We start from the raw sequence: 12,043 nt of genomic DNA on the forward strand, positions 1-12,043 counted from the left end.
CAGCTATTTCCAAAGATAGTTCAGAATCACCTTGTCGGCCAGGCCAGACAAAGATGGCAGATTTCTTTCTCCGAAGTACATTGGTTAGCCAGATTCTTTAATGACAGTTGATGGTAGTTTCATGGTCAGAATTACTGAGTTGAGCTTTCAATTCTAGATTTCACTCTGAATTTAAATTCCACACGCTGCCGGAGTGGTATTTGAACTTGTGTCCTCGGTACGTTAGCCTGAGCCTCGGGATTACTAGTCCAGTGACATTACCAATGTGCCAACATGCCTCCTACCAGCTGAACATGGAAATGGATTCACTCAGTTATCCCATTTACTGACACAGCAGCACAGTCAAACTGGAGAGCGACCACACAGATACGACATGTGTGTAATGGGATTTATTCAGATCGTCCACCTGTTCATACCATATAAACCATGGAATCCCTACAGTGCAAAAGCGGGCTATTCGGCTCATCGAGTCTGCACCAACCCTCCGAAAGAATATTCTACCGAGGCCCACTCCTCTGCCCTACTCCCATAATTCCGCACAATGATCATGATCAATCCACCTAAACTGCACATCTTTGCACACCAGCGATAAAATTCATAGTGTTATGGGCCAGGGATTAGAGAACCCCAAAGTGTATCATGGAGTTCACCTGACCCACAACTTTTAATTATTTGTGGTATGGGGAGCACACGGCCCACTCTACAGGTGTGGTACAGCAGAAATGGAACAGTATTTTTTAAAGCAATACAATGTTTATTCTATGAACTCAAGTTAACCTTTTAAAACATACAATGAACATCTTAGCAACCATCAATTCAAATACAACCCCCAAAGAATACAACACTAAGTAATCCTTAAGCTGTCCTTTTAACATCCATAAGACTTAAAATAAACCTTTAAACAGAAGCACATCAGGTTAAAGTCACTACTGAGAGCAGTTATTAGTTTTAAATCACCAAAGGATTGATTTACAGGCTTTAGATTACAGAGAGAGAGACTAATACCCCTTCTGGCTGTGACTGCAGCTATCCAGCTCTGAAAACAAAACTAAAACACACCCTGCAGCAAACAGCCTAAAATGAAAGTAAAAAACTGACAGACAGCCCAGCTCCACCCATATGCTGACATCACTGATAAACACCCATTTCTTAAAGGTACATTTCTTAAACACCCATTTCTTAACGGTACTCTCACATGACAATAGGATTTGATCCACAATTAGTGGACTCTTACCGACAAGACATAATTTAAATGTTTCATAGAATCATAGAATTTATACAGTGCAGAAGGAGGCTATTCGGCCCATTGAGTCTGCGCCGACCCTTCGAAACAGCACCCTACCTAGGCCCAATCCCCGCTCTAGCCCTGTATCCCCACCCAACCTTTGGACACTAAGGGGCAATTTATCATGGGTAATCCACCTAACCTGTATATGTTTGGACTGTGGGAGGAAACTGGAGCACTCGGTGGAAACCCATGCAGACACGGGGAGAAAATACAAACTCCACACAGTCACCTGAGATCAGAATCAAACTTGCTTCCCTGGCACTGTGAGGCAGCAGTGCTAACCACTGCACCACCATGCCGCCCCAATGCATGGGGGGAATAAATACCCAGTTAACCCCAGTTGTTGTATCTCCAGTGAGTTCACATTTAACTCTAGTCATTTATTCTGCTGTTAATTACACTCGAGAGAACTATGGTGGAGGACCACTTTCGTTGCTGTATCAATTAATGTAATAATTTTATACCTTGGCCCTTTGGCTCCATCAAAATCAGATCTCATATGATAATTTTCTATGCAACAACATCATCTCTCAGTGACGGGGTTCTTACACAGCGTTCCTGACGATACAGAACATGTCCTAAATGGGCGGCGCAGTGGTTAGCACTGCTGCCTTACAGCACCCAGGACCCGGGTTCGATCACCGCTCCGGGTGACTGTCCATGTCAAGTTTGCACATTCTCCCCGTATCTGCGTGGGTTTCACCCCCACAACCCGAAAAGATGTGCAGGGTAGGTGAATTGGAGATGCTAAATTGCCCCTTAATTGGAAAAAAATGAATTGGGTACTGTAAATTTATTTTTAAGAACAACTGTGCCCTAAACTCAATGTAGGAATCCCTGGAACAGGCGTATTGGTGGATTATGGAAGGTCCATGCTCATTGAGGTCTTCCTCTTGAGCATGCGCGGTACTGGTTTAAACTGGCGCATGCGCATTTAAACTGCTTGAGCTGCAGTGAGGTGGTCATCGGGAGTCTGCATTTGGTGAGGAGCGACTGATTATAGGAAGGTAATGAAGAGGGTACAATGGGTGGGGAGGTTTCATAAACATCCAGTAGAGGCCCAAGGTCAGGATTAAGAATATATTAGTCTCGCGTTTAATCCAAATGGGGCAGCGGCCGGGCGTCTGAACCTGATGACAGGCCCCGGTTGCCGGCCGCCATCTTTATAGGGGGCAATGTGCAGCGGTGCGCATGCGCGGTGAGACAATGCTGTGATTCCCAAGGATGAGAAACATCAGTTGTGAGGATTCCTTGGAGCTGTTCTGGAAGAAAAGAGGACGAAGAGAAGTTTTGATCGAGATGTTCAAAATCCTGAGCGAGAAACTATTCCCACTTGTAAAAGAATCAAGAACGAGAGGACACATTTAAACTGATTTGTAAAAGAAGCAAATGTGTTGTGAGGAAAAAAATGTTTTTACATGGGTGGCTCGGGGTTGGAATATGTGCCTGGAACTGTGGTAGAGGCAGGCTCAATCGGGGCATTGACTGATTATTTGAATAAAACATAAGGACTGGGAGTATGCAATTCAACCCCTCGAACTTACTCTGCTATTCAATGGTTGATCTCATCTCAGCCTCATCTCCACTTTCCTGTCCACTCTCCTTTGTCCCTCTACTTATTAAAAACGGATCTATCTCCTCCTTGGATTTATTTAGTGTTCTGATGTCCACTGCTCTCTGAGATAAAGAATTCCACAGATTCACGACCCTTTGAGTGAACTAATTCCTCCTCATTTCTGTTTTAAATATGCCATCCCTTAGCGTGAAACAATGGCCTCTCATTCTGGAATGTCCACCAAGGGAAAACATCTGCTCTACGTCTACCCTGTCAATACTCTTTAGCATTTTATTCACATCAATTAGATCTCCTCTCATCCTTCTAAACTCCAGTGAGTATAGGAATAAACAGCTCAATATCTCTTCATAAGACAACTCCTTTAGCTCTGACATAAATCTGGTGAATTTTCTCTGAACTGCCTCCAATGCTTCAAGTAAGGGGACCAAAACTGTGCCCAGTTCTCCAGATACGGTCTCACCAATGCCCGATACGGTTGCAACAGCACTTTCCTACTTTTATACTGTGTTCCATCAGTAATGAATGCCAAATTCTATTTACATTCCTAATACCTGCTGCATCTGCACTTTATGACATTCATGCACAAGACATCCAGATACCTCTGCACCAAAGCATTTTGAATTTTCTCTCCATTTAGATAATTCGCTTTTTTATTCTTCCGACCAAAATGGATACCTTCACATATCCACGTTAAATTCCATCCGCCAGATTTTGGCCCAGTCACCTAATCTACCATATTAATTGGTAAGAGTCTTATTTCCTCATTGCAACTTGCTTTTCCACCTATTTTAGCGTCATTGAAAATTTGGCGATAGTACATTCTATCTCTGCATTCAAGTCATTCATGCTTATTGTAAATAGTTGGTGCCCGAGGACTGAACCCTGAGGTACACCACTGGTTACAGGTTACAACCAGAAAAAATACCCATTTATCCCCACTCTCTGCTGTCTGTTGGTCAGTCAATCCTCTATCCAAGCTAATATATTACCCCCAGCCCCGTGGTACCTTCCCTTGAGTATTGACCTTTTTGTGTGGTACCTTATCAAATGTCTTCTGGAAGTCTGGATAACTACATCTAAAGGACCCACATTACCCACTTTGTTCATTACATCTGGATTTGGAATTGGATTATTGTCACATGTACCGAGGTACCGTGAAAAGTATTGTACTGTGTACAGCCAGACCAATCGCTCCACATGAAAAACGTAGGACAAACGATAGATACACAATGTAAATACATAGACATAGGATGAAGCATATGGAGTGTAGTACTTCAAACAACTCTAGGAAATTAGCCAAACACAATTTACCCTTCAGAAAACCTTGCTGATTGATGGATGCGTTTTGACTTTCCAAATATTCAGTTGCTATTTCCTCAATAATGGATTCAAACAACATCCCAATGGCAGACGTTAAACTAACTGGTCTATAGTTTCCCATTTTCTGCCTTTCTCCCTTTTTGAACAGGAGTGTTGCATTAGCTTTAATAATTATAATCTTTATTATTGTCACAAATTGACTTACATTAACACTGCAATGCGGTTACTGTGAAAAGCCCCCAGTCGCCACATTCCGGCGCCTGTTCGGGTCACAGAGGAAGAATTCAGAATGTCCAATTTACCGAACAAGCACGTCTTTCGTGGCTGGAGAACTAATAATAGGAAACAAATAAATGGCAGACGAGCTGAAAGGTTACTTTGCATCAGCCTTCACCAAACAAGCACGTCTTTCGGGATTTGTGGGAGGAAACCGGAGTAACCGGAGGAAACCCACTCGAACACAAGGAGAACGTGCAGACTCCGCACAGACAGTCACCTAAGCCGGGAATCGAACCGGGGTCCCTGGCGCTGTGAAACAACTATGCTAACCACTGTGCTGCCCTAATAGAGACAATATGGAAGATACAGAGAAAAGGCAGGAGAATCACAATGCTCGTTTGGTTAGCAGATGCAGACATGATGGACTGAATGGCCTCTTTCTGCACCGTAACAAATCTATGATTCTGTGATCTCTGGTTCATCATTCCCACAGGCTGTGAACCACCAAAATAAAGTTCTTCCTCACATCCCGTCATGCATCTCTAAACAAGTAATACACTACTGTATATCACATGAATATGTATCATGTATGAAATCTGTCGATCACCTTGGGGAGGATTGGGAGGGTGATTATTGGGTACGGCAGAATGAGAATGGTGGGAAAGTGTGTGGGAATTTACTGATTTAGGGGAATAAGAAATGAAAGAATGTTCCACAGAAACTAGAATTGTCTTCTGAATTTCCATCCTATATTGACAGTGATGACTTTTGTAAATTCCTTTAACAGGATATTAAGGGAGGATTTGCAGCCTTGAATCTAACTCGAGATCTGGCAGTCACTCGCTTCATCAGGACTTTAATAACACCAGCCTTTGAATCCAGAAGAAGAAATGTTTGTTCCGTCTGCTTCAAGAGGTTCAAAATGTCAGTGTTACTGGAAGAGCACCGAGACACTCATATCCGAGTGAGTGTTCCAGTGAACTGACTGTGGAAAGAGCTTTAACCAGTTACATAGGCTGATAAAGCATCGCACCATTCAGTGGGGAGAAATTGCTCTCGTGTTCTGTGTGGATGAGTCTTGAACTGATCATCTGAACTGGAGAGATACATGACACCGGCACCATGGACAAAAGATGGAAATGTGGGGACTGTGGGAAGGGATTCCGTTGCCCGTCTGATCTGGAAACTCATCGACGTGTTCACACTGGGGAGAGACCATTCACCTGTTCCACATGTGGGCAGGGATTTAGCAAGTCTTCCACGCTGCAGTCACACCAGCGAGTTCACACTGGGGAGAGGCCATTCACCTGCACGGACTGTGGGAAGGGATTCACTCAGTCAACCAACTTGCTGACACACCAGCGAGTTCACACCAGGGAGAGACCGTTTACTTGTTCTGAGTGCGGGAGAGGATTCACTCAGTCATCCAACCTTCTGACACACCAGCGAGTTCACACTGGGGAGAGGTCATTCACCTGCTTTGAATGTGGGAAGCGATTCACTCAGTCATCCAACCTCCTGACACACCAGCGGGTTCACACTGGAGAGAGACCATTCACCTGCGCTGAGTGCGGAAAGGGATTCAGCCGGTTATCCAGCCTGCAGGAACACCAGCGTGTCCACACCAGGGAGAGGCCATTCACCTGCTCTGTGTGTGGGAAGACATTCACATGGTCCTCCCTCCTGCTGAGACACCAGCGAGTTCACAGGTGATAACAGGGGTTGGATTCTATTGTCATTGCTGCTGTTAATCACGTCCAGGACTGAACCATGACCATTCTGACTGTTGGTGAAGTGAGAGAATTTCTTTATGCTGGACTGGCCATTCTCATGATTTCGCTTCTGGTAGGTTGGTGTTTTTTGAGCTGTATTGCAAAATCTTGTTTCATATTCTGCACGGATCACAAAACAAAAGTGTGTTTGGATAGTAAATTATTTTTCGTTTTCTCACAAAGAATGCCACTTTGCCATGAGGATGGGCTTGTGGTTCAGAATGTTCTTTTGTTCAGTTTACCTGGGTGTTTCTCATCGTAGTTACATATTTGATCTTGTGTAATTTTGTAATTTGAGTTGGTGAGGTATAAAGAAGTTGGAAGATTTACATAACTTGGAGATGTCGGAAGAAATCTCCTGTGTTCCGCACAGTAAAAGGCAGTACTGTGGCAGAAACCAGTCAGCTTGAAGAGTTAACTCTGTAAGAGCTGTAAATAATCTTTGTGAGCTGACTGGGGAACAGCTGTCTGATCAAATCACCCAGTGTGGCGCAGTGGTTAGCATTGCTGCCTACAGTGCTGAGATCCCGGGTTCGATCCCGGCTCCGGGTCACTGGCCGTGTGGAGTTTGCACATTCTCCCCGTGTCTGCGTGGATCTCACCCCCACAACCCAAAGATGTGCAGGATAGGTGGATTGGCCACGCTAAATTGCCCCTTAATTGGGAACATGAATTGGGTACTCTAAATTTTTTTTTTAAAAAGGAAATGTCGTACCTCAGAACAGTTGCTGGAATACTGATGGTGATGATAATAATAATCTTTAGAACATAGAACATACAGTGCAGAAGGAGGCCATTCGGCCCATCGAGTCTGGACCGACCCGCTTCAGCCCTCACTTCCACCCTATCCCGTAACCCAATAACCCCTCCTAACCTTTTTTGACACTAAGGGCAATTTAGCATGGCTAACCCATCTAACCTGCACGTCTTTGGACTGTGGGAGGAAACTGGAGCACCTGGAGGAAACCCACGCAGACACGGGGAGAGCGTGCAGAGTCCGCACAGACAGTGACCCAGCGGGGAATCGAACCTGGGACCCTGGAGCTGTGAAGCCACAGTGGTATCCACATGTGCTACCATGCTGCCCTTTATTGTCACAAGTAGGCTTACATTAACACTGCATTGAAGTTACTGTGGAAAGCCTCTGCCACATTCCGGCGCCTGTTCGGGTATACGGATGGAGAATTCAGAATGTTCAATTCACCTACCAGCACGTCTTTCGGGTCTTGTGGGAGGAAACCGGAGGAAATCTACGCAGACACGGGGAGAACAGGCAGACTCTACAGAGACAATGACCCAAGCCAGGAATCAAACCTGGGACCCTGGAGCTGTGAAGCAACACTGCTACCCACTTTGCTACCGTGCTGCCCGAGGTTACATTAAAGTGAATTCCAGAAGGCTGTGGCATTTGTGGTGGTCTCAGCAAAAGTGAATACATATAAAGAACTCTTGGCTGCAACTAAATGATAGAACAGAAATAATGATTAAACATTTTTTTAAGTTAGTGGTGCTTAATTTATTTTTCCTATATACAGTAATATGTTCTTATTTAAAAATGCAAAATCTTGTGGTGCAGTTCTTCTATTTAATTACTTGTGTTCGAATTTCTCTTTAAGCATTCATGGTGTGTACCGGGATTATAACAAGATTGCGGACTTGCCCAGGAATTTGAAACTTCGGACTGAAACTGAGTTTGCTAAATTTGGGTTACCAAACCTGATTGTACTTATTGAGAAAGAATGGCTTTGTTAATTGCTAAAACATCTTGAGGGAGAAGATTTGTCCTTTTTCAAAAATTTACTGAGGTGGGATTGTTAGAGTTAACAAAAGAGTGAAAGTTGGAGTTCCAAGCAGGGACAAGAAATAGTTGCTGCAATAGCACAGAATTTGTAATTGGAAGAAGAAAGGCCTAATCCTGATAATCCAGTTGGATTGCCTGGATTTCAGGTACGGGAAAATCTCAAACTTAATAGAGAAGAAAAGGAATAAGGAAGAACGAAAGAAATGGAAATGCAAAGACTTGAACTTGAATTCTAAAGAGAAAAATTAGAAAAGGAGGGAGGAGATACAGAAAGAGACGAAGAGTTTCGAAAAGAGATCAAAACCCAAAGCTTTGAACTGGCTTAAAAAAAAAAGTTCAAGTCACGAGGTGAAAGAGGAACGAATGGTTCATACAAGGAGCTGATTCCGCTGAATTTCAATTTCACTAAGAATTATTGACTTGCTGAAATTCACTAAGGATGGAATTGGGAGATATTTTGTCTCATTTGGGAATGTGGGTACAAAGCTCGGATGGCCAAAGGAGACATAAATTCTTACTTATCAAGTAGTTGATGGTAAAAGCCATTATGGTTAAGGGCAGCACGGTAGCATGGTGGTTAGCATAAATGCTTCACAGCTCCAGTGTCCCAGGTTCGATTCCCGGCTGAGTCATTGTCTGTGCGGAGTCTGCACGTCCTCCCCGTGTGTGCGTGGGTTTCCTCCGGGTGCTCCGGTTTCCTCCCACAGTCCAAAGATGTGCGGGTTAGGTGGATTGGCCATGCTAAATTGCCCGTAGTGTCCTAAAAAGTAAGGTTAAGGGGGGGGGGGGTTGTTGGGTTACGGGTATAGGGTGGATACGTGGGTTTGAGTAGGGTGATCATTGCTCGGCACAACATCGAGGGCCGAAGGGCCTGTTCTGTGCTGTACTGTTCTATGTTCTATGTTTATTCACGTATTTCAGAAGAACAATTTACATATAAATTGAGACTGTGCTACTTCATACATGTGAGCTTCTTTCCGAAGCGCATAAATTACAATTTCGATAATCTTTATTAGTGTCACAAGTCGGTTTACATTAACGCTGCAATGAAGTTACTGTGTAAAGCCCCTAGTCGCCACAGTCCGGCGCCTGTTCGTGTACATAAAGGGAGAATTCAGAATGTCCAATTCACCGAACAGCACGTCTTTCAGGACTTGTGGGAAGAAACCGGAGCACCAGGAGGAAACCCACGCAGATAGGGGGAGAACATGCAGACTCCGTACTGACAGTGATCCAAGCCGGGAATCGAATCCGGGTCCCGGTGCTGTGAAGCAACTGTGCTACCCATTGTGCCACCCATAAAACCAAATCTTCGAGGGTAAAAGACCGACAGCTGGGTTTGAGCCCTGGATATTGGCCAGAATTTGGAAAATGTAAGGGAAATAGTATTAATGGAAGAATTAAGACAACATTCAATTAGCTACTAGGATGTGCCTGATAATGATAATTAAGAAGGCATATGAGCGTAAGGTTTTCAATATAAGGGGAGCTGCTGTTTTAGCTGATAACTATGATTCAACATACTGATACCTAGGTGAGAGCAAACCATTGGCTGAAAACTGGAAAGTTAAATCACATGAGAGTGAATAGGATACTGTAGAAAGGTAATCAAAAAGATAGTACAGAAGATGGAAGTGAATCAAAAGCACCAAAATGCTTTCACTTTCATAGGATTGGACGTTTTGATCTCCAACAATTTGCCAATAAGTGTAAACCAGTGGTGTTGGTAAAAGTGGCTGATGTTTCTCCAGAGAAGTGTACACCAAAAAGTGAAGCTTGTGAGAAATCGATACCTTCTAATATATTTCTCATGGGTGAAATTCGAGATAAAAGAGATTATGAAGGATTTATATTTAAAGGGAAATCATTCCATTTTTGTCCGAGAAATAGTCTATCGAACGATTGTTATCCCGAGAGAAATTGGCTTGGCTCGAAGCCCAGCAAAAGAACTGAATGTATCTTCAAGATATTGTTAATTATAAGGGAACTCTTTGGGGGAGGGGGGTAAATTGAAAAGTAGAATTAGGTTTACAGCATAAATCTTTATAAACTATTGTGCTCAGTATAGTGCTGGTGTTTAATATTCTTTCTGTTTTATATATACAGTAAAGTTTGTTTTTGTTTAAAAACATGGAAACTTGTGGCCTTTTTTTTCAGTTAATCACTGGGTGTTCACCATCACAACCGGGATCATAACAATACGCACAAACAATATTTCAAAACAAATCAAAGAAAAATATGATTCTCCTTATTTTGTACAAAGCTTTATGGTATAAGACACTCCTCCTCTAGGTTCTCCAGTCTTTTCTTAATGTGATTACCGCTTTTCATGAAACAATCCGATAATTGATGACCAAAGTGCTGTCGTCCAGCCAGACGGTATCATCCCAGCCAGTGCGGTTGTCAACTTGCAGTTTGATCAGCTGAGAGTTTCTGCAGCATTTCGTCGATCGCCGCGTGGTTCCTTTCACAGAGTCCGTTGCTGAAAGGACGTTCAGCTGCGGTGTTCATGACCAGAATGTTCATGTTTTCACACACGTCTCGAACACGTCATTCGTAAATTCCCCTCCATTATCAGTCAGGAACTTAGCTGGTCCAGTCTCTATGACTTGGCACATAATCACCCTTTTGTCCTTGCCATGTATTATTGGAGAAAGACTAATGTCTGGAATGAAAATATTTCTGGCCTTGTCTCACATCTTTAGATCCACGGAAACTACCTTGTTAAAGATCACGTGCCAAGGGAAGGTTCATCATAGGATGTGACGCCGTCCTCCAATACTATTCACACATTTCACACTTTGTACTAATCTTTTCCTTGAGCCTCATGTGGTTTTCATCAACCACCCCTGCATCTTGTAGCAAGATTTTTAATCTTTGACAGGACGAGTGAGCAAGCCGTCGTGCAGCTTTAAGACCATTTGCACTTTTTCTCTCTGATTTTTCTCAGCTGATGCTATATTATCTAAATGATGAAAGATAAGGTGGCACAGTGGCCCTGTGGTTAGCACAGCGCCAGGGACCCGGGCCCAATTCCAGCCTGGGGTGACTGTCTGTCTGTGGGGAATTTGCACATTCTCCCTCGGTCTGCATGGGTTTCCTCCGGGTGCTCCAGTTTCCTCCCATATTTAGGGGGATTGACCATGCTAAATTGCCGCTTAGTGTCCAAAAGGTGGGGTTACGGGGATAGGGTTAGGACGTGGGCCTAGGGGGGGGTACTCTTTCCAGAGGGTCGGTGCAGACTCAATGGGCTGAATGGCCTCCTTCTGCACTGTAGCGATTCTATGATTCTAGATTGCAGAGCAGAACTCTGAGACGCAGAGGGATCTGGGTGTCCTGGTGCATGAATCACAAAAGGCTGGTATACAGGTACAGCAAGTAATTAGGAAAGGTAATGCTTATAGTGAGGGGAGTTGATGACAGAAGTAGGTGTAGAGGGTATTGGCAAGCCCACATCTGGAGTAGTGTACAGTACTGGTCTCCTTATTTAAGGAAGGTTGTAAATGCTTCAGCAGTTCAGGGAAGCTATACCAGACTAATTATGGGAATGGTCAGGTTATCTTATAAGGATAGGTTAGCTTGGAGTCCAGAAGAGTAAGAGGCGACTTGTTAAATACCTTTAAGATCCTAAGGGATATTGTCAGGGTGGATGTGCACAGAACATTTCCCCCTGTCGGAGAATATAGAACTAGGAGTCACTGGTTAAAAATAAGGGTTCGCTCATTTAAGATGGAGATGAGAATTTGTTTCAGAGGGCCAAGAGTTTCTGGAACGCTTCCTCAAAAGACAGTGGAAGCAGAGGGCGGCACGTGGCACAGTGGTTAGCACTTGTTACGGCGCCGAGGAGCCGGGTTCGAATCCCGGTCCTGGGTCACTGTCCGTATGGAGTTTACACATTCTCCCCGTGTCTGCGCGGTTTTAGCACGGTTGGGTGCCTTGGCTTTGCTGCACTTTGATCGGCACGCCAGCTGGCCTGTTTGGCCGCAAGCCAGTATGTCGGCAGGACGTTCTCTCTCCTACCTTGAAGGCGCCGCATGAATGCAAGTTGTGGCATTGGAGCTGGTGTG

At 44.1% G+C, this 12,043-nt stretch overlaps 1 protein-coding gene across 1 annotated transcript in view; it reads left to right on the plus strand.

Moving 5' to 3' along the window:
- The window catches only part of LOC119951633 (zinc finger protein 850-like), a 45,384-nt gene extending 38,357 nt beyond the window's left edge, over positions 1-7,027 (plus strand). Inside the window, exons 3-4 of the mRNA XM_038774813.1 lie at positions 5,191-5,367; positions 5,499-7,027. Of these exons, the coding sequence (XP_038630741.1) occupies positions 5,191-5,367; positions 5,499-6,116 (795 nt within the window). The 3' untranslated portion in view covers positions 6,117-7,027. The remainder of the gene's footprint in view (positions 1-5,190; positions 5,368-5,498) is intronic.
- Positions 7,028-12,043: the final 5,016 nt, after the last annotated feature.

This window comes from Scyliorhinus canicula, chromosome 17 (genome assembly GCF_902713615.1).
Source record: "Scyliorhinus canicula chromosome 17, sScyCan1.1, whole genome shotgun sequence".
NCBI classification, from domain to species: domain Eukaryota; kingdom Metazoa; phylum Chordata; class Chondrichthyes; order Carcharhiniformes; family Scyliorhinidae; genus Scyliorhinus; species Scyliorhinus canicula.